Here is a 23,554-nt window from a genome sequence, read left to right as displayed (position 1 = left end):
TCTTCAGTGCTCTGTCAGTTGTTGTCTTTGCAGAATCCCCTATCTCGACTTTACTGTCTTTCTGGGGCAGTAGGGTAACTTTACTCCTACTTTTCAGGGTCTTGGGGTGGGGTATCTTGGACACCCTTAGTTTTTTCTTACACTCCCAGCTACCGTCTACACACTACACTAGGCCTGGGGTCCATTTGTGGTTCGCATTCCACTTTTGGAGTATATGGTTTGTGTTGCCCCCGGGCCTATTGTCTCCTATTGCATTCTATTGTGTTCTACAGTGTTTGCACTACTTTTCTAACTGTTTACTTACCTGATTTTGGTTTGTGTGTATATTTTGTGTATATTACTTACCTCCTAAGGGAGTATATCCTCTGAGATACTTTTGGCATATTGTCACTAAAATAAAGTACCTTTATTTTTAGTAACTCTGAGTATTGTGTTTTCTTATGATATAGTGCTATATGATGTAAGTGGTATAGTAGGAGCTTTGCATGTCTCCTAGCTCAGCCTAAGCTGCTCTGCTTTAGCTACCTCTATCAGCCTAAGCTGCTAGAACACTACTAATCTACTAATAAGTGATAACTGGACCTGGCTTCGAGGAATGATGATAGTTATTATATGCCAGTTCAGCTAGCCACAATAGATCCAACCAGGTTTTTGGAGATTTTGTTGCATAACATCGTAAGTATTGTTTCAGGGTTTGGTTTAGTCTCTGTGTTTGACCATCCGTTTGTGGAGGATAACTAGTAGACAAGGTTGAATCAATTTGTAAAGCCTTGCACCATTGTTGCCAAAACCGTGCAGAAAATTGTGTTCCTCTGTCAGAGAGGATGAATCTTGGAAATCCATGAAGGCGAACAATGTTTTCTAGGATAATAGTTGCTAAGGTGTCAGAGGTTGGGAGCCCTTTACAAGCGATGAAATGAGCATATTTAGTAAGGCTGTCCACTACCACTAAAATGGTTGCAAATTGTTTTATTTGCAGAAGACCAGTAATGAAGTCCATTGAAATATGTTCCCATGGATGATAGGGAACAGGTAGAGGTATTAGTAGACCTTTAGGTTTGCTATGTTCGCTTTTGCATCTTGCACATACCTCACGGGATTGTAACATTTGCTTGAGATTGTGGACGAATGTAGGCCACCAAAAATACCTCTTCATAAGCTCTATTGTTTTTTGAGGACCTGGATGACCTGCCAGAGGGTGCCTATGTAACCAATGAAAAGCTGTTTCTCGTAACTCCTCCAGTAGGCAGGAAAACTCGAGATTCATGTAGTGGTAAACCGTGTTGAATTGACCTTTTGGTGTCTTGTTGTAACCATTCTTGCCACTTGGTTTTATGAACATTTTTACGAATAAGATAAAAGATTTTCTCAGCTGCTATTAAACACAGTACTTTTGAGGGCGTTACAATAGGCATAGGTTTTTGTTCGGTATGAGTAATTGAAGAATCTTGCCTAGACAAAGCATCTGCCTTTTGATTGTCAACTCCTGGTCTAAATGTCACTATGAAATCAAATTCTGCGAAGAATAGCATCCATCTCATTTGTCTGGGAGTCAATAGTCTGGCAGAACTCATAAATTGTATATTTCCATGATCATAATATACAGGTATGGTGTGTTTTGCTCCCAACAGATAATGTCTCCATTCCTTAAAATCACTGCGAATTGCTAATAATTATTTTTCTTTTTCAGCTACGGTGTAGTTCTGTTCCGCTTCATTCAATTTCCTTGATGCATAACCGATGGGATGCAACTGTCCCGTTTCTCTATGGCGTTGAGATAAGATGGCTCCCACGGCAACATCGGATGCATCAGCTTCCACTATGAATGGTTCCTCCACATTGGGGTGAGCTAGGATGGGAGCTGTAGTAAAAGCCTTTTTTTTTATTCTTGAAATGCTTCCTCAGTTTCTTAGGACCAGTTGAAAATGACCTTTTTTCTTAGCAATTTAGTGATTGGTGCCACCTTTTGGGAGAAATGATGGATGAAACGTCGATAATAATTAGCAAATCCCAAAAAGCATTGAACATCACATACTGATTTTGGTGTGGGCCATTCAGATACTGTTTGAATCTTTCTTTCAGTAATTTACATGCCATTTGGTGTTAAGATGACTCCTAAAAATTCAACATCTTTGGAATGAAATTCACATTTACTTAATTTACAGAACTGATTGTGCTTTTGCAGGGTTTTTAGTAGATTTTTCACATGTTCTTCATGTATTTCCTCTGAGTCTGACTAAATCAATATATTGTCTATATAAACGATAACAAAGATATCTAAATACTCTCTCAGGACATAATTTAGGAAGTATTGAAAGGCTGTTGGAGCATTACGTAGACCAAACGGCATCACTAGGTACTCGAAGAGGCCATAACGAGTTTTGAAAGCCGTTTTCCACTCATCTCCCTCTCGAATTCGAACTAAGTGATAAGCACCTCGTAAGTCAAGTTTGGCATAGCTAACAGCAGATTTTACTTGGTCTAACAAGACTGGAATAAGAGGCAGTGGATATCTGTTCTTGACTGTGATCTTATTGATTGCTCTGAAGCCAATCCAAGGCCTCAAATCACCATTAGCTTTGGGTACGAGGAATTGGGGAGAAGCTGCTGGAGATCGTGAGGGCCGAATTAACTTGTTGGCCAAACATTGATCAAGATATTCTCGTAGGACTTGGTTTTCTTTCTCAGATAAAGCATAGATTCTACAATTTGGTATATTAGTGCCAGGTACTAAGTCGATCTGCCAATCGTACGGTCTGTGAGGTGGTAAAGAACTTGCTTTCTTCTCACTGAAAACGTCAGAATATTCTGAGTATTGGGATGGCATATCAACTTCCTTTTCAGCTGCAGTAGCAATAGCATGTTGAAACTCTTCTTCTTACTCTTCTTTTGAAAACACTTTTTTGCCCAAGAGGAAGAAGAAAAACATAATACCTGGTTGCGCCAGTCTATGCATGGATTATGGCCCTCATTACAACCCTGGCGGTTGGTGTTAAAGCGGTGGTAATACCGCCAACAGGCCGGCGGGAAAAAAAATGAAATCACGATCATGGAGGAAACCGCCAACACAGACCTTAACACTCAGACCGCCACGGCGGTAGAAACAAACAGCTTGGCGGTCACTGCCAACAGACAGTGCTTGCGGCGGACTCTGTGGCATCGATGCTGGCGGCGGACTCTGTGGTAGCGGTGCTGGTGGTGGACTTTGTGGCAGCGGTGCTGGTGGCGGGCTCAGTGACTGCGGTGCTGGTGGCGGTGCATGTGGCAGTCTTCTCCGCCATACCGGTTGGCGTCAACGTGGACAGAAGGTGTGACACTGGTCGCATAGTCGGTGCCACCATGCCCTCTCGTGACCTGCCCTTGATTTTCTGGCCCTTCCCCACCTTGGATGGTGGCACAGCTGTCTTGCCACCATCCCCTTTTGTTTTCCCTGAGCCCTTGGGGGCAGGTGTTTTCGCCTTCTCCCTCCGGGATGTGGGCAACTTTTTTACTTTCGCAGGCAGCGGAATGTCCTTGACCTCGCTACGTGTCACACTGGCTGCCCTGATGCTTGGCGCACTCCAAAAGCCCGCTGTTGATGGGACCACTGTGCCCGGTGATGTGGTGGCTGTGGTGCTGGGTTGGGACCTGGAAAGCCTGGCCCTAGGGGACGGACGGGGGATGTGTAGGGAAAAGGTCAATGTTAGACAGGAACAGCTTTTTAGACACACTGGGACGGGTAGATGGAGGGGGTTTGGGAGTGGAGGAAGAGGTAGTGGTTGTAGGAGGTGTACGAACGCTGTATTTGGGTGAAGGTGCATGGGCTGGAGGCTGTTGTGAGGTGGATGGCTGTTGGGTGGGTGTGTGCCTGCATTTGTGTATTTTGGGAGGTGGGCTCACAGACACACTGGTAGAGGACACAGGGGATGTGTAAATGGTAGTGGGGGTGGTGAGTGCATGTGAGCGGTGTGTGCTGGTGATGGAGGTAGTGGCTGAGGATGTAGTGCATGCAGGTGTGAGTGGAGACAAGACTGGGAGGGAGGAGGACGACGTGGAGGAGGGGGGCACAATGGAGGCAGTGGATGTTGGTATGTCTGCATGGGAATGATGCTTGTGTGAGTGCCTGTGGGTTGTGTGGTGCTTATGTTTGCCTGAGCCACCCTTGTGTGATAAGGTGTGTGCATGCTGGTCTGATGGTGGGCTTGGGATAGGCTGAGGTACAGGGGATTGGGTCTGGGTGGAGGAAGTTGGAGGGGGGAAGCTGGACACAGGGACAATGGCTGCCGTCAGTGCTGAGGCCAGAGCCTGAAATGCTCTCTGTTGGGCTTCCTGGCCAGAATGAATGCCCTCCAAGTATGCATTTGTTTGTTGCAAATGCCTCTCGACACCCTGGATGGCATTCAGAATGGTAGATTGCCCAACAGTGAAGGATCTCAGGAGGTCAATAGCCTCCTCACTGAGGGCAGCAGGGCTGACTGGGGCAGGGCCTGAGGTGCCTGGGGCGAAGGAGATGCCCACCCTCCTGGGTGAGTGGCCACAGGACACATGCTGAGGGGCTGCTGGGAGGGCAGTGCTGGTAGGGGGGGTGGCGGCTGTACCTGTTGATGCGGGGGCACAGAGGGGCCCGCCACCGCAAGGGAGCTCCCATCAGAGGAGGAGTCACTGTAGCTGAAGTCACCTCCTGTCACCGCCGTGGAGCTCCCCTCGCCCTCCGTCCCACTCGTGGCTTCAGACTCCGTTGTCTCACCCTCCAGGGCCAAGTGGGATGCAGCTCCCTCCTGCTCCGGTGCCACTGCTCCTCTGCCTGATGATGCTATTGCACACAAGAACAGGGAGACCACAAAAGGGTGGGGGAAAGACAGAAGAAAGACATGTTCAGTGCATGCAATACCACTACTGCTGGCGGACACTACAAACACAGCAGCCCTCTGCACTACCCCATGCACTTAGAGTTCCTAGAGTAATCACAGGGCCATGGGGTACAAGGCCTATGCCCGATTGCTGCACACATGGAAGTCACAGGAGCCTGACTAGATGTAGATGGCTCTTACCACTAGTGGGGTTGGGGTGCCACATAGCCTGCCTCACAAAGGGTCCTTGCCTACAAAGCTCTCCCTGGCCTAGGGTAACCCACTGCCCACCTCCCTCACCCAGACACCTCGTAATGCGCGCAGAGTCAGATGGATGTGATGGTACTCACCCCCTTGTGGCTGCTGTGATGCCCTCAAGCACCCATCCAACTCCGGATACGCCACCACCAGGATCTGGAACATCAGGGGGGTCATGGTGCGACGGGCACCCCTCCCATGTTGGGAAGCCATCCCCAGCTGGGCCTCTGCTGTCTTCTTGCTCCAGCGGCAAAGGTCCTCTCATCTTTTCCGGCAGTGGGTGCTCCGTCTGTGGTGGACCGCCAGGGACCGGACGTCCTTGGCGATGGCATGCCAAATATCCTTCTAGTGGGCGCTGCCCTAGAGGAATAGTACAGGGGAAAAGGAAAAACTTTAACCTTCCGGACCGTCACAGTCATTGGCCCACGTTCCCACCCTTGCCCTGACGCACATACACTCACCGTCCGCACATGCAGGCCTCAGTCCCCCCCATGTATCTTCTATCCACACCACTCCAAACAGGCATTGCCAATGCAGCATGCTCACAGTGTACTCACCTGTGTGTCTGGCGTACCGTAGAGAAGCGTGTACTGGGGGAGGACCCCATCCACTAACTTCTGCAACTCCTCTGAAGTGAAGGCAGGGGCCCTTTCCCCAGACACATGAGCCATCGTCGCTTCCAGACTGAGGTCACAGCAGCACTTGCAGTGTAGGTCCTCTCCTGTCGAAGGTCAGGTATCAAGTGAGTTAACAGACAGAAAATGGCGGTCACGTCTGCGGCGGTGCGTACCGTCACCGCCGGCATACATCATCATTGGCTCCTGGGACCCATAGGGTCCAATGTTAACCAATGCAGGATTGCGCTGCGGTCTTTGACCGCCTACCGCAACGGTGTACAACGCCAGCGCAGTTACCTCATATCCCCTTGTCCCACCTTACAGGTCAGGCAGCCACCATTTCAGGGGGCCACATGGCATTAATAATAACTGCGTCACACCTATCTAGGCCTTGCATACACACAGTAACAGGCACATTGCGTATTTACAAATGTTTGCTACTGACATTTAGTTATACCTCAGTGTTGGCTGACTCTCTGCTCGCTGTTCTCCTCCATAGGGCACGTCCGCTGGGGCAGGTGGTGAGATGGCGGCATCCTCTGGTGTACAGACCGCTGGTGGACCTGTCGACAACGGAAGAGAGACACGTAATAGTCACCTACAGACTTGATTGTGCATCAATACAGGAACTGTGTACCCAGTTGGAGCCATCTGCAATCCGCCATCCCAAAGGAATCCCCTCTCTAGTGCAGGTCCTGTCAGTACTCCATTTCCTGGCAAGTGGGTCTTTTCAAACAACAGTGGCCATTGCATCAGGAATGTCCCAGCCTATGTTCTCAAATGTGTTGTCCAGAGTGTTGTCTGCCCTGCTGAAACACATGCGCAGCTAAATTGTTTTCCTTCAAGTGGAGGATTTGCCAACAGTGAAAGGTGATTTCTATGCCCTGGGACATATCCCCAACATCATAGGTGCCACTGATGGGACACATGTGGCCTTGATACCACCCGCAGGAGTGAACAGGTGTACAGAAACTGGAAGAGCTACCATTCAATGAATGTGCAGATGGTGTGTTTGGCCAACCAGTACATCTCCCATCTGAATGCCGAGTTTCCTGGCTCAGTGCATGACGCCTACATTCTGAGGACTAGCAGCATCCCTTATGTGATGGGGCAGCTCCAGAGGCACCGTGGGTGGCTAATAGGTGAGGACAAGGACCCTATACCCTGTGAATAGTTGTCTGGGTCTGGGGTTGTCCCTAAGGGTTAGTGTGTGTCTAACAGTTGTCCCCTGACATTTGCAGGTGACTCTGGTTACCCCAACATGTCATGGCTACTGACCCCAGTGAGAAATCCCAGGAAAAGGGTAGAGGAATGCTACAATGAGGTACATGGGCAAACTAGGAGAGTGATCGAAAGGACCTTTGGCCTCGTGAAGGCCAGGTTCCGGTACCTCCGTATGACAGGTGGTTCTCTGTACTACTCACCAAAGAAGGTGTGCCAGATCATCGTGGCCTGCTGTATGCTGCACAACCTGGCACTGCGACAACAGGTGCCTTTTCTGCAGGAGGATGGTCCAGAAGGAGGTCTTATGGCAGCTGTGGAGCCTGTTGACAGTGAAGAAGAGGAGGCAGAAGAAGAGGATATCGACAACAGAATCAACATTATCCAGCAATACTTCCAGTGAGACACAGGTAAGAAGATGTCACTGCCTCACACCTCTCATACAATTGTTAGACCTATCATATGTCAGTCACTTTCACCCAGTGTATGGACCTTGACTTGTCACTTTGCCTTTCCATTTCACAGATGTGGGTCCCACTGTGTGACCTCTGCTATATTACCTCAAGGACTAGAGCTGTGTTACATAGGTATGTTGACAATACAATCGACATTGCTTTATTCCATAGTTATTGCAAATACACATTTGTGAAAGCATAGACTGACTCCAGCTTGTTTTGTGATTCAAGGGTGTTTATTTCAGTGCAAAATAGCGGGCAGGGCTGATGGTGGAGGAATGTCCATGGCAGAGTCCAGTCTATTTGTTTCACATGTGCATTGTCCAGAGGGGCACAGGAGGTGGAGCTAGGGCAGTTGATGGATGGACAGGGTGACGAAGTGGGACAGAGGAATGACATTCAGGGGGGTCTCATTTCCTGGCAGGGGTCTTGGCATTGTTCTCTGTCTTTGTCCTGGATCTCAGGGACCGTTTGCGGGGTGGTTCTCCTTCTGCAGGGGATGGGGTGCTGGTGTCGTGGTCCTGTGGCAGTGCCTCCTGTCCAATAACGCCGGCGGAGGTGGTGGGCTGGTCATTATCCAGGCTAGTGTCGGGGGCCCCTAGTTGTGCCACAGTGTCCCTCCTGGTGTTCACAAGGTCCCTCAGCACACCTACAATGGTGACAAGGGTTGTGTTAATGGACTTTAATTCCTCCCTGATCCCCAAATACTGTTCCTCCTGCAGCTGCTGGGTCTCCTGAAACTCGGGATGCCGTTTCAGAGGGTAGGTCCATGGCTGTGGACCATTGACTAATATTGTCAATTTGAGTCCTTGGAACGTGCCTCCCAAGGAAACTGTTCTCTACTTGTGGATGGGCGACCTGTCTTAGCCAATTTACTTAAATGTAAGTGACCGTTTTTTTCTACCCTAATTTGAGGTTGTTTCTTTTTGATGAAGAGGTGACTTAATTTTTGTATGTGTTTGGTCCTGATGAAGCGTCAATGGATCCGGCTGGACCGCAAGACGCGAAACATGTCGACCCGAGCTTAGAGGTCCTATAATATCTAGAGTCCTCTGAGATTTATCTGTTCTTTGAAAGTAATTGAGCATTATAACTCAATTTGTGGCTTTCATTTCTGGTTTTAAACTTGGTCTTCATCCTTTTTGTACTGATTAAACTATGATGTAGATTGTGTGATGAATAACCAATTTTAACAATTTTTGTCCTCTCTTATGTGTACTGATGCCTGAATGCAGGCTTCTTGGTCTGTATAGTTGAACTTACCAGTACCTATCAGAGTAGTACGGTTTAAAGCCCTTCTATCGGGGTGCCCGCCAGGCATTGCAGTGCCGGCCTGGCGAAGAGCATTTCCCGATGATGATGCTAGTCATCCATTGTGATGCTTGAGGGCCCTTGTTCCTCAGACTTTCGGTCTCCTATGTTGTCAGCCAATTTTGGAACAGTGTACCTTATATATATTCATTATAGGTGGGAGACTGTACACTGGACCAGATAACTTCCCAGTCCCTCCTCCCTTTTTTGATTTAGTCTCCTGAAACTTGGCCAGTACCGTTGCCATCGTCTCCTGGGAATGATGGTACGCTCCCATGATGTTGGAGAGGGCCTTGTGGAGAGTGGGTTCCCTGGGCCTGTCCTCCCCCTGTCGCACAGCAGTCCTCCCAGTTCCCCTGTTCCCCTGTTATCCTGTGCCTCTGTCCCCTGAACCGTGTGCCCACTACCACTGCCCCCAGGTCCCTGGTGTTGTTGGGGTGGTGGGTTAGCCTGGGTTCCCTGTAGTGGTGGACACACTGCTGCTTGACGTGTCCTGGGGAAGGAGGTATGGGCCCGCTGGGTGGGTGCTGTGGTTTCCTGAGGGGGAGGCTCTGTGGTGGCTTGCGCCAGTGCCCTGAGGTCATCTTGATCTAGTTGGACAGAGCTGCTATCATCACTGTGGGCCTCTTCTGTGGGGGGAGTGGACATGTCTGGAACCTCCTGTCCCGTGACATTGGGTAGGGGTCCTGCAGCAGTTTAAAGGCATGATTATTGCATCTGTGTGTTCCATGGTGTGCAATGGGTGGGTGACCCTGTACTCCATTGCTTGCATTCTTGTGTAGGACCTTGTGTGATAATTGGTTTGGGGATCTGTGTGGGTATCTGTAGTGGACATGCTTTGGTGATGGGTGTCCATGCTTTGGTGTTGCATGCAGGGCTTGGTGTTGGGATGTGTGGGTTGTGATAGTGGGACATTTGTGAGCTGTTGGAGTGATGGGGGTAAGGGTGAGGGTGGGGTATGTGATAGCATGCAGGTAGGGTGGGGGATGTAATAGTTATGATTTGACTTACCAGAGTCCAGTCCTCCTGCTACTCCTGCGAGGCCCTCAGGATGCAGTATAGCCAAGACTTGCTCCTCTCATGTTGTTAGTTGTCTGGGAGGAGGTGGGGGTCCGCCGCCAGTCCTCTGAACTGCAATCTGGTGTTTTGAGACCACAGAACGCACCTTCTCCCGCAGGTCGTTCCACCTCTTTCTGATGTCGTCCTTAGTTCTTGGATGCTGTCCCACTGCGTTGACCCTGTCTACGATGGAGGTGTGCTGCACCTGTGATCCTAATAGCTGTGGCTCTACCCGGATGATTTCCTCCACCATGACCCTGAGCTCCTCCTCAGAGAACCTGGGATGTCTTTGCGGCGCCATGGTGTGGTGTGGGTGATGTGTGAGGTGGTGTGTGTTGTGATGTGTGAGGGGATGTGTTTGTGTGTGTTGTCTGAGGTGCATGGATGTTGTGTGAGTGATGGTGTTGTGTGCCTGTGGATGCTAGTATTGTTGATGGTGGTGTCTCTCTCTGGGCTTCTTTCTCAATTTTTGTCATAGGGGTTTGTGGGTGATGTGGGTGTGTGTTTTATATTGTATTGAGTGTGTGGGAGTGGTGTGTGTATGTGTATCAGGTGTGTGTATTTGGAATTGTCCAATGTGGTTGTGGTTTGTAAATGTGTGTGTATTTTGAGCGCGGCGGTGTGTACCGCCAATGGAATACCGCGGTTGAAAGACCGCCACGTGGATTTGCGTGTCGTGATAGTGTGGGCGTATTCCTGTTGGCGTGACAGTGTCGGTTTTGTTATCGCCAGTTTATGACTGACCCTTGGTGTGGCGGACTTGTGTGGGTGTCTGGATTTTGGCGAATTCCAGCCTGTGGGTCGTAATAGCTGTAGCGGCATTCCGCCGCCGCAGCGGTGTGTTGGCAATCTTCTGCACGGCGGTAAGCGGGATTTACCGCCAATGTTGTAATGAGGGCTTATGTAACATTAACCACTGCATTCCAAGGATAAAACTATACTGGCGTGCCTGTATTATATCGAAGCAAATTATTTCACAATGATTCTGGTTTTCATTATCTTTACAAATCATTTGGATTCGTGAAGTTTGCTTGGTAACTGGGCCTTCGGCTAATTCGCTACCATCAACTGCATAAACAACTTCGGGAATCTTTTTCCTGACACTGGTTATCTGTAAGTTTAGTGCAGTCTGTTGATCCACAAAATTTCCTGTTGCCCCTGAATCAATTAGACCTTGTACTTTATGTCTTTTTCCTTGCACAGTCATTTGTACTAGAATTTGTAAATGTTTTACATATCAGTTTGTACATGAGCACACTGAAGGGATTGTTCATTTGCCCAAGAGGTCCCCTTCATTCTTTCTTGGGCATTTTAGTTTTCCTGTGAGTCTTACAAAGCAATAGCTATCTTTTTCTTTGTTCCGAAAGTTGGGTTCATTTTACCTTTGAGTTTCTTTTGACATTCCTTTATAAAAATGACCCTTTTTTCCGCAATAGAAACACTAACCATTTTTTCGTTGTTTGTCCATTTCCTCTTTGGTCAATGATGGGCGGACAGTTTTGCTATCCATTGGTTCAATCATTTAATCTGAGGAAGCTTGAAGATGTCTGGGCCTTTCCAGATGCCAATTGATTGTTTCCCATTTTTTCCTTACTCCTTTTCTTTGAGGGAGAGTCTATGATCTAACCGTGGAGTTAGATTAATCAAATCAGAGCAAGTTTCTGGTTGTGGTTCAACTTGAGCCAAAACATCTTTTAGTTCGTCTTTTAACCCCTGATAAAATATTGCTGACCTTTTTTCCTCAGCCCAAGCAGTTTCCACAACTAGCCGGTTGAAATGGGACAAATACGTTATCATATCTTTATTTCCTTGGCACAATTCTAGCAACTCTTTATCTGCAGACATAGTTATAGCGCACCTATCAAATACTTTTTTCAAATTCTTCCACAAAACGGAGCCAATTATACAACAAAGGACTGTCTACTCGAACTAAAGGCACAGCCCAAATAGCTGCATCACCACTCAGATACGATATCAGAAATGCAATTCTAGATTGTGCATCCGGAAAAGCACTGGGACGACATGTAAAATGTAATTCCACCTGAGTGAGAACATTTTTAACCTTATTAGGGTCGCCTGAAAACCTTTCTGGTGCAGCTAAAGGAATCTGTGGTGGAGCGTTCACAGCTATGTTAGTAGGTGTGGCAACCATAGTGCGAGTAGTAGAATCAAAACCATCCACCTTATTCTGTAACTGAGTTACTTTGATAACCAAATTAGCTGTGACATTTTTTGAGTCGGTCAGATCTTTTTGCATCTGAGCTACCGCTTGCATAAGGGTGTCTAAGGTGGCCGTTCTTGTGCAGCTAACATACAGACCAAGAGGAAAGTATTCAATTGTTGGCTCACTATTCTGTCACAGTGTCTTTTCCTCAGGATCTGCACGCCGCTGAACAAGAAAGCCCACCTCCCGGTGTCATCGACTCAGAAAGCTTTAATAGCACAGAGTTATGATGAAGCCAGGCGGGGGGAAGGGAATTAGGGTAGGGAACAGCTGGGAGAGAGATCTGAAAAGGAAGAGATTAGAACAAGCATGCATATACTCCTTAATGACAATCTAATTCACCATTAGAACCTTTGCGTACATGCATCTCCATAATACCATATTGAAACTCTTTGTGATTGGGCAATTGCCCCTTCTGTAAATCAGAACACCAGAATGAACTGAGACCTCAGAGTCCCAAGAAAACCAGAGCTCTAGACCATGGACACTCTCTGAAATATCAGTCATAGAACCACTTATGCATTGATAAAACTCTAAACAGTAGATCTCTGTTTAGATGACTCCTAAACACTTAAAGAGGTCTTTTCTAATCATGTAAAACACCTTAATATGTATCTTGCATATCATGCATCTTAGACAATGAAACTGTGATTTGTTTATCTTTGAACCCCTTGTTCAATAAAGGTTCTCCTGTACATGAAAAGTGCTTTTACTGGAGCGCGTTGCTTCCATGAACTGAAGCGTTTAACTGAGCGCATTTTGCTGTGGTGAACTGAAGCACTTTACTGAGCGTGTTGGCTGCCGTGGACTGAAGCGCTTTACTGAGCATGTTTGCTGCCGTTGACTGAAGCGCTAAACTGAGCGTGTTTGCTGCCGTGGACTGAAGCGCTTTACTGCTGCCGTGGACTGAAGCGCTTTACTGAGCGCGTTTGCTGCCGTGGACTGAAGCGCTTTACTGAGCGTGTTTGCCGCTGTAAACTGAAGTGTTTTACTGAGCCCGTTTGCTGCAACAGTCCGAGGCTGCAGTGGATTGTCTGGAGCCTTCCCCCACCACAGCCAGCATCGCCACAAGCACCACCACCAACAGCAGCAGCCCCAGTGGGCAGCCGTCCAAGGCTGAAGGGGATGGGCTGGACCCTCCCCCCACCATAGTCGGCACTGCCAGCAGCACCACTGCCAGCAGGAGCAGCCTCAGTGGGCAGCTGTCCGAGGCTGCAGGGGATGGGCTGAAGCCTTCCCCTACCACTGCCAGCCCTGACACCAGCCCCGCCACTGCCACCACTGAGCAGCCGTCACTGCCGGCGGGCAGTGTGTAGTCCTGTCTCCATGGACTGTAGTGCGTCCTGGACCCTGCAAATCCTGTGGGTGTGACACCCAGGTGAGAGACTGTGACCTTGCACTCCCCAAATGGTGCATCACAGGCACAATGCCCCCTCCAGAACCAGTGGAAGAAGCCATCCACTCACTCCATCCTTGCCAGGATGAAGCACACTGGGCACAAGCCCCCCTCCAGAACCAGTAGAAGAAGCCATCCTCTCACCCTATGCTTGCCAGGATGAAGCACACTGGGCACAAGGCCCCCTCCAGAACCAGTGGAAGAAGCCATCCACTAGTGAGACTGTGGCTTTGCATTCCCCAGGACCACACAGTGGGCAAACCACCCACTTGAGAGACTGTGGCTTTGCACTCCCCAGGACCAAGCAGTGGGCAAACCACCCACTTGAGAGACTGTGGCTTTGCACTCCCCAGGACCAAGCAGTGGGCAAACCACCCACTTGAGAGACTGTGGCTTTGCACTCCCCAGGACATCGTGCAGGGCAGGTAGCCCTCCTCCAGGACCAGTGGCATTGTACCATCTTCTGGCTGAGGTGCCCCCCATTCCCCATCCCCCTGAGGTGCCTGTGTATTTTTGACCTGGTGCTCCTGCAGTGTTCTCTCTGTGTTGTTGCAGGAGTGAGGTGGGGCCTTGGCCTATGTGTAGTGGCCCTGTGGCCCACGGACATTGAGGACTGGGCTGTGTCCCTCCATTTGTAAATATGTATATACATTTTGAATTTGAAGCACGTATTTATACTATTTTGTCTTATTACACTCAGTTTAATCAATTCCTTTTGTCCTTCCATTATTCTTGAGGGGTACGGGGTGGATATGTAATGTTAGTGCATCTGGCTGTGTGTATGGTGTTGGGGGTGGAGGTGTTGTGTATGTGTGTGCCACTCTCTCCCCCCTTGTGTGCTGGCAACAGTACTCACCATGGTCGTCTTCGCCGGCGTTGAAGTTCATAATGCAGGAAAAGGTGTACAGGCATGGGGAAGACATGCAACTCGGGCTCCATGGCGTCGTGGTTGTTCCCTGAGTCTCCAGAGGTGAGTCCTTTGACTTCTGTGTTCTGTTTCTACTGTGCTTTTGATGTCATTCGTACCGCCCCGGAAAAGGTGGCGGATAGGCCTGTCTTAATACAGTGGGTGGGCCATTGTCTTCCGCCTGGCTGTTGGCGGTTACCGCCATGGTGCTTGTTGCTACCGCCGTGGCAGTCGGTGTGTTAAAGTGGCTGTCTGTGTGAGCGGTTTCTGGCGTGGTCATAATTCCATTTTTGTTACCGCCGGCCTGTTGGCGGTATTACCGCCGCTTTATCACTGACCGCCAGGGTTGTAATGAGGGCCTTAGTTTCTTAATCATCCCATTAGTCTCTCAGTGGTAAAATATGTACTTCTTGTGCCCTATGTAGTTATTGATCAGAAATTATTCCATTTCCTTGGTCATTATTTGTATTCATTATCAATCAAGATGCGTTTGAGAAACCCTCCCTAACAAACAAGTCATTGATAAATTTAATGAACATTTTTGGTTTCAATGTAATTGATTATGATTATTTCTGGCCAGTTTCAGGTAATATCTATCAACACTGCCATTATTGACTATCATTTACTCTGTACAAAGGTCCCACTGTGATGAATGCTATTTCCTCCCACAGTTTGTTAAACACCTTCAGATGATGCGTTCTCGGTTTGTATATTTTATCACTCGGACAACATTCCATGCATTCCCTCACTATATTTTCAACTGGACCATGTAACCAAGTCACCAAAAAACGTGACACAACTTCTTTGGTTTTGCAGATTCCTAAATGGCCTTTGTATGTTAATTTATCAACTTCTCAGTTATGGTTAGGTTATTTTGAATTGTCCTTCGTGTTCAAAGTCTTGCTAAACCACATAGTTCTTAACTTCCTATCACCATTCCTCTGCATTCACATTTCCTTCAGTTATTACACATAATTACCTTTTCTTTGTTCTTTTCTTCCTCACCCTTGCCTTTCACTAAATATTCTGTCTGTATCAGACTGGAGGAGCAAACCAACTGTTTTTTAATTATTCACCCCAAGAATGTATTCAATCTCAAATTAATATTCCTGTAACACCACCCATACACAATTACGATTTGATATCGAATCATTCCCTTTCTTTGAGAAGACTTCTTTTAGAAGTCTGTAACCCATTTCGACCAAAAAGGTATTTTCCTACTGGAACCTTTTCAACACCATAAGCAGCACCCCTAAAACTTCCTTCTCACTTACAGAACAGTTTGCTTCTGCTCTTTGTAAACTTTTTGAAATTATTGAACACATATCATAGTGTCCTCTTTCTTTTGATTATCATGTAGCAAAACGGTACCTACACCTACAGTGCTGCCATGTGTTATTAATAGAACTCTAGCCTTGGGGTGAAAAACTTTGTAAACTGGTGGCTCGTTTCGTTATACGCTTAATACAAACAGAACTGAGATTTACACATTTCGTCCCATTTAAAATCTGGTTTCTTTTTATTTAAGCAAATCAAGCTTTTAGTATTACACGCAGGGTTTAAGAATGAACTTTCAGCAGTCCAACATCACCAGGAAGGTTATCAGCTCCTCTTTTCTTTATGCTGCGGACATGTTCCTAAAGGTGCTAACTAACTCCTCCCTTGTTATGATCCCTTCATTGTAAATTTATGTCTGCAATGGCTTATTTCACGTTTCCAAAATGTACATGTTTCTAATTTTAGCGTTAACCCATTCTATTGTACAATTTCAAAAACCTGTCTCATTCTATTTTTGTGTTTTTTCCATAGGCCAAGATGTCACCTAGGTTTATTTTCACACTGTTGGACCTGGCCCTTTTTACAGGGCCATTCCCCAAGCCTTTTGCCTTCCTCTTCCTATTTTTTCTGGCCTTTTTTGCTGAGAGAAAGAGTAATAAAACATAAGAAGGTTGCACTGTATCACCCAGAAAGTAATGGTGTGGTGGAGAGACTCATCGAGGTATTGAAAGAGACTTGCAACAAGTTCTAGTGTCTAGAGTGAATTGGGAAAGTCATAAAGAAAAAGGTGCATGAGTACCGACTCACAACACATTCATCTACAGGAGTATCTCCCTTTCAGTTGTTCAAGGATAGGGTGGCAAACACAGAGGTTATTCCCATGTGGGTTTCAGAAAAACGAATGATGGGGGATGATCAGGTTAGAAAAGCAAAGGAATGGAGAGAAAAAGAAATGGAGAATATGGTAAAGAGGAAAAGGTGGTATGATGTGAGAAAGGCTGTTAAGAATACTGAGGTGCATTTAGTGAACGTGGCGGTGCAGCGGGTGCAGCAGCACCAGTCACACATTCCACTGCCCGTAATTCGGGCAGTGGAATGCGCAATAGCCAAGTGCATGGGCAGTGCAGTGGCCTTCAGGGGCCCCCGAGTCCCTCATTCCTCCAGCCTTTGGACAGGCTGGTGGATGGGGCCTCATAGTCCCCAGGCTAGAGCTGCTTGCAGCGCTGCCCTGGTGGATTACAATCGTCGGGACCGCCAGGCTTGCATCAGCCTTGCGGTGTCGTGGTTGGACCGTGGCGGCTCTGCCATGGCATAATGTGGCGGTCGGACCGCCACAACCGCAGCGTTCAGACCGCCACCATGACCCTTGCCCTGGCGACTGCCAGGGTCATAATGACCCCCTATGTAAGGTAGATGTGTTTTGCATGTATCTTGTTTGGACAGGAATTCTTTTAGCTTATTATCCATGTTTACTTTGTTTTAAATATATTTTAACTTTTGTAATATTGGGTGAGGGAGGTGATGTGGTGTCCTGTATCTAAGGATCTAGAATGTTGGGTGGTTTTCAGGATGGAACGTGTAGTGATTAATTGGAAAGTCAGTTGCTAAGACTTGAAGGTGGATGAGGTCCCTGCTGATGCTGTACTTAAAAAAAACTTGGACGTACTACTAAACTGCTCTACGTGCTTTCTTGGACTTCAAAAATGCTTTCTTACCTGACATTACGTGGTTTGTCAGTCAAGCTTCTGGTTCCTTTGGGAACTTTGGGAACTGATGTGGGTACTTCATCCAAATTTAAGGTTTGTGTTTTTTTGAAAGGGCTAGAGATTTGCCAAAAATATTTTTTAAAAATTGATATGAATCTATGTTTATTAAAAAAGACAAACATTCACTGGCATTATCAGAATAACATAATTTCTATATTATGGGCTTTAGTAGGAAAGGAGGTTAAAATTAGATGGATTTTACATTAGGTATTTCTGCATTAATTTGATCCAAGAATTGGGGTACTTGAGCAGTCCAGATGTGATTAGGTGGCTAATCATTCTTAATTACAGTCAAGACAAAATGAATCATCATGCCTTTGTCTTGAATATGATAAGGATGAAGCATTTGAGAAGGGAAGAAATATCCAAAAGGATGAATTTAAGACTATAATAGACTACCTAGCAACCTTAAGTTAACACAATTAGCCTTTCTGTAAGTGGTGCTTTCGAAAGGTATTATCTCCAGTTCATCATGCTGCTGAATTCAAGGGCTTTGAGCATGGTTTGGCTGTATCAGCTCAAAATTCCATTAAGTAGCGATTAAGGCTTTTAGGTCACCTTGGGAAGGTCTCTCAGCAGCAAAAAAAAAACTAATGCCATGTTAATTCAAGGGGTTTGACTTGCTGGTACTAGGGGCGTGAGTCCGAGTTTGTTGGAACGAAGGTGCTATTTATTAGCCCTCATCAATAACGGTACACTAGGATACATTATTTCTTGGGTGCGACAAAGAGCACTTTTCTGACTTTTGGGGGAAAAACGTGTATTTTAGTGCTTAATGTGCCGAAATCTGCATGGAACAGTAAATTGCAACAGGCTTGACCTGTTGAAATTTAACAAAAGGTGAGGTATTTAATGTACCCAGTGATTGATGGCTGCGTTAAATAACACTCAACTCGGAAATTCCGACCCCTGCTCAAAGAGGAGTTTGTACAGGGGCAAACACCGACCCATCATAATCAGGCTCTAACAGCTAGAAATTATTATCCAGGTTCAAATTTCCCACTAGTTGTTTTGCAGTTATAGACATCAAGGCCCATATTTATACTTTGTTTGCTCTGAATTAGCGTCATTTTTGTTTACGCTAATTCAGCGCAAACCTAACTCCATATTTATACTTTGGCGCTAGACACGTCTATCGGCAAAGTTATAGAATTTACGTAATTTTCTGGAGGGAAAAACCTACCTTGGGTCAATGAGATGCAAGGTAGGCATTCCTGTCCTGAAAAGAACTATATGGTATTTGCGCATATTTATCCCCCCTTGCTAAAATCCACCATGGGGGGATGGGGGCCTTAAATAATGGCATTAAGCTTGCTTACCGCCATTATATAACGCCTGGGTCTTGGCAGGCGTAAGGGGACCTGTAGGAAGATTTCCGTGGTCAGAGAACATGGAAATTGCCCACGGTGTCCTTCCCTGGCCCCAGGGACACCCCCACCCACCCCCACCCACACCAGGAGGTCACCTAAGAATGAGGGACCCATCCCAGGTAAGTCCGGGTGAGTATTTTTGTTGTTTTTTTCCAGACACCGCTCGGGGGCCCTGACTAAGGGCCCCCTTCAAGGCGCTGGCCCCAATGGCCATGCCCAGGGGACATTTGTCCCCTGGGCATGGCCATTGGGGGTGGTGGGCATGGCTCCTGTCTTTACTAGGTTATGAAGACAGGAGCCATGTCCATGGGGGTTGTGTGCCAGAAAATGGTGCTACACTGCTTCGAGGCAATTTTTTTGACTCTAAACAGTGTAGCGCCATAATTTGGCGCACAAGCCCTTGTTCCCCCGACGCCTTCCCGGCTCTGTTAGCGTCCTTTCCAATGACGCTAACAGGGCCTTACCGCTATTCCATAAATATGGCACCTGGCCGGCGTCAGGTTTGTATCAAAAAGTATAAATCTGCCCCTTATATCTTAAGAAGAAGCATCTTTAAACGTTTTATCTTATGTTTTCTTCTGGTGGCAATAACATCAAACGGCAGATTGGGATTCCTGACGTCGTCCTCCATGTTTGTACATTTTTCATCAAATGGTCCTGAGACTGGATATCTGATACATTCCTAAAGTAAATTCTTCTTTTCATAAAGTGCAAGAGGTGATACTTTTGGTTATTTGTCCAATCCCCGAACCAGACCAGAGCAGACTATTACATTCCTTAGATGTAGTGAAGACAGATAAGGTTTATTTGAAGAATATAAAAGCCAAATAAAAACACGACTCTTCAAGAAAGTGTGGCATAGCATGGCATAGCTAAGTTGCATTACAAAGCATGGAGTTTTTTTGTACTGTAATTTCAAAGTTAAAAGTATTTTTTCTCTATTAAAAATGAAAATCAATACAATAAATTCAACGGACAGAAGGCTACAAAAGGCGTTTTATCCAAAGTAAATTATCTATTGGTGTCTACGGAAATATATATTTTTGGCAATCTGCCATTTTTTTTATTTGATCACCACATGCAGTGTCATATTTCATCTGTGCTGACAATGCAGTCGTGCAAAATGTTCCAGCCTTTTCTGGTGTTATTGAGCGTTAGTTGGCCTGGCACTGTTCTATTCTTTCTCTGCATAAAGCGTAGCAGAAAAAGGATACTGAATGGCCGTTTCTTTACCTGTAAAGCAGTGATTGAACACCTTCTTATCCTTTTCCAACGTTAACTCCTTTATTCCTTTGTCGGGGTCTTTCATTGTGAGGTACAAGGCGCTGTGTAAAAATAAACACAACCATTAGGAAACAGGTCCATTGGCTAACTTTCATCATCTTCACAGACCGTCTACAGTGAGCTGCCCTACCCTGCAGTGAGGGGCCAGTCAGGGGAATGAACCTAAGGCAGCCCTGGAAAACATGCTCAAACTAGCCACCCTAGGTACCTCTCTTGCTCTATCTCTCTCTTTACATCAATTTTCCCTCTCTCCTTTCTCTGTCTCTCTACCTCCTTCCCTGCTACTCTAACTCTCTCTGTCTTGAAGCATCTGTGCCTGACACAATGAACCTTGGTGACCTGGGGAGAGGGCTGGAATGGGAAGCAAAAGCAGCCCTGGCAAATTTTGTCAGAGAAGCTCCCATACTGCAAGTAGCGAGTGAACATAAAAAGGAGATTTGGGGAAGAGGGAGTTTGTTATTCCCAAATATTATTTTCATATTTTTCATTATAGAACCTTGTCCAATCATTGAATGGATGGCTGAAGATCGTAGACTAGGCTGCATGGCTAGATGAAGGAATTACTAGATCATGTACTGGGGACAAAAAATATCTGACTTTCCGTTTGGTTCACTAATAGCATTGCTGTTAGGGAAGTGGTAGTATTAATGTTTCTAATTTTATGATGCGATTTTATCACTACTAGCAATTGCTGGTCAAATACAATGGTAAAATGTAATATACTAAACTGGAATGAGCTACATTAGTCAGAGTATAAAGAAATGCACTGTTTTGAATTTTGAAGCGTCCTCATCATATAAGTGCTATACTTAGCCAAGTAACAGCAGACCTCACACCCCTCCCGCTGAAGGCCAGCACTGCTGTGGCGATCCTGCAGGAGATAGAACTACCCAAATGCAAAAACAAATGGTTTTAAACCAGGCGTGGTCTGAGTGGGCATGCTTTTAAACATTTTGTTTTGCATTGTTTATTTTTAAAGTGCTGCAGCACCGAAGGAAGGCAAAATGGCCAGCCCAGGCCCCGGCAACAAAAGCAGGCCAAAAGCAACAAAAGCAGGCCCCACCAGCAACCTGCCTGCACCCTCCAAGCCCACTGGGTAAATGCCCTGTGCCTGATAGCGCCAGCCTGGGCACGGTAAGGTAAAGTGACAGAGGCACCAGAAGAGGCCCTGGGCTTTGAAAACTGACCTACAATGGCTCTAGGCCGCTGGGAAAATGTCTAATTAAATAAAAGACTAATCGGCCCTGGTTGTAGTCGCAATGCAGTTCATTCACACAGAACAATACTTTCACCTTCAACGCCGTGAAACAAAGGAAAATCTGCCTTTCTCTCTGCGCCTTATGTACTTAAGCATCAAATTAGATGTAGAGATAAGAATAGGCGTTTTTTTGTTAAATGTCTTTTTTCGCGCTTTGTACAAGGGAGCCTTTTGCTTATTGCTAAGCACCGTAAAGAACGACTATGTAAATGCAAGTAGTTCATGCATGATATGGAGTTTCAGGTCCCCAGTAAATTCAAAGATGATAAAAGACCAGAAGGCAATAGTGGCAGATTAATGACTGGGCCCTTATTAAGAGTAAGCAGTATTTTGGGTCCTCAGCATTCACTGAAGCACATACAGAGGAAGACTGAGAAGCAGGGAGTTTCAGTAGTCCAGGTGAAACATAATCACAGCCTGCATTATGTCGCTCCCACAGAAAGCAGAAAAAAGAGGCACAATTTGCCTCAAAGTTCTGAGGGGAAGACAACAGATATATGTCAGTTTGTTAATATAGTTGTTGAAAGATAACTGGGAATCAAAAATAGCTCCCTAGATTGTGAGCAGAATCAATAGGAGTTGGAAAGGCTCCCCAAGTTGGCCGACCACCGTGGGCCCGATATTTATCCTAATTCCATAGCCCCGGAGGGGGTCCATGACAGCCCAGTGGTCGCAGGGAACGGAGGGGTGAGTCAGAGACGTTGTGGTACCCGACTGAGCCCGCGAGCGGAGGACTGCTGCGGCATCGGGCGCCGGGATCGCAGCACGGTCTGCTGTGGCATTGAGGCCCCCGGATAAGGGTGCCTGGACGGCAGCAGAGAGGAGCGCCTGGGCGGCTGTGGTTTGGTGCAGCCCTGAGACCAGGCGGACCCATCGGAGTCTTGGGAGAGGGGCCTGGGGCTGCGGCGGTGCCGAGGGCAGAGAGACTGCCAGAAGAGGTGCTGTGACGATGTGGCAGTTCTGAGGGCCGGGGATGACCGTCTTGGAGCTGAGCAGGAAGACTGACTGAATAGGGAGCGGTCCGGGGCCGCTATGGATCGGGGTGACCTGAGGGCTTGCCGCCACCCCTGAGGTGGAGGACTGGGAGCTATGATGCCAAGGTGGGCGCTGGGGCCCCTAGTGGCAGTGCGGGAGGGGCCCCGCCAGGCAGTAGGAGAGGGGAGAATCAGAGTGCTTTGGGGCGGGCTTGCCGGAGTGCAACCCCATGGTATATGGATTGGGGTGCCTCGCCCGCACGTGGCCTACTGGGCCCAACATGGAGGCATACCCAGGCGAGCCCAGTGACGTGCCCTGCAGTGCCTGGAGGCTGAACAAAATCCACTTGGGAAGTGGCCGGTCTGACCGCGGCTGCTGAATCGTGGAAAACTGCGCCCCGGGGGGGCATACTCCCATAGTGACACTGATTGCAGCTAGCAGGGCCCTGTGGCCTGAGAGGCCTACCTGGAGAGGGGAAAGAGGAGACTAACAGCAGACTTCTACTGGAGGTGAGCTACCCCTGGAAGCTGGGCCCTTCACAGATTGCACTCACTCCGGGAAGGCGGCAGAGTGAACCTGCGTATGGACGCTGAGACCACTGCCGACCCCCTGTTGGGGTTGCCTTGATCCTCACGGCTGCATGTCTACTAAAAACCGCAATAAGGGAAGGTTGCAGGGGAGAGGCCACTGCGGCGACCAGAGCAATTTAGACATGGCCGAACCAGTGTCGCACTCCTTACAAGTCAATCTGGACAAGATTCTAGGGGCAATAGAGGAGTCCAAAACCACTCTCCAGCTAGAAATCACCCAGGTATTAGTGGAACTGGGCCTGCTGCGTGCAGACCACCAGAATCTAGTAGATAGGGTCCGATGCGTCGAGACAACGCTTATCGAGCTGGCCCCAGCACAGCAACAGACAAAGGCCACCATAACACAACTGTCAGACCATGTTCAGAGACTGGAACGTCGGGCTGAAGATGCTGAAGGCCGGAACCGGAGAAACAACGTGCGCATTCTTAGACTGCCAGAAGGAGTTAAAGGTGCTGATGCGGTGACCTTTATTGAAAGCTGGATGCAGCAGGAAGCCGCCCCGGGACTGCTCACACCTTTCTTTGCTTTGGAGAGAGCCCACTGAGTGCGCTGGAGACCGGCCACGCCTGGACGGCCCCCACGAAGTGTGGTGGCTAAATTGCTCCACTATAAGGATAGACACATCCTGTTACAGCGAGCCAGAGAAGTAGGGCCCATCAGAGTGGATAATGGATCAGTGACCCTCTTCCCGGACTTTACTGCCGAAGTGCAGTCTAGGCGGGCCTCCTACACGGCGGTGAAGAGGGCTATGAGAT

General features: G+C 47.5%; 1 protein-coding gene across 1 annotated transcript in view; it reads right to left on the bottom strand.

Annotated features, from left to right (window-relative positions):
- PLEK (pleckstrin) overlaps window positions 1–23,554 on the bottom strand; it is a 398,482-nt gene that overhangs the window by 177,763 nt on the left and 197,165 nt on the right. The window contains exon 4 of the mRNA XM_069234077.1: window positions 19,925–20,016. Coding sequence (XP_069090178.1) covers window positions 19,925–20,016 — 92 coding nt within the window. The remainder of the gene's footprint in view (window positions 1–19,924; window positions 20,017–23,554) is intronic.

This window comes from Pleurodeles waltl, chromosome 5, assembly GCF_031143425.1.
Source record: "Pleurodeles waltl isolate 20211129_DDA chromosome 5, aPleWal1.hap1.20221129, whole genome shotgun sequence".
Lineage (NCBI taxonomy): Eukaryota > Metazoa > Chordata > Amphibia > Caudata > Salamandridae > Pleurodeles > Pleurodeles waltl.
The sequence above is the reverse complement of the archived record's forward strand: the minus strand, read 5'-3'. Positions and strand labels throughout refer to the sequence as shown.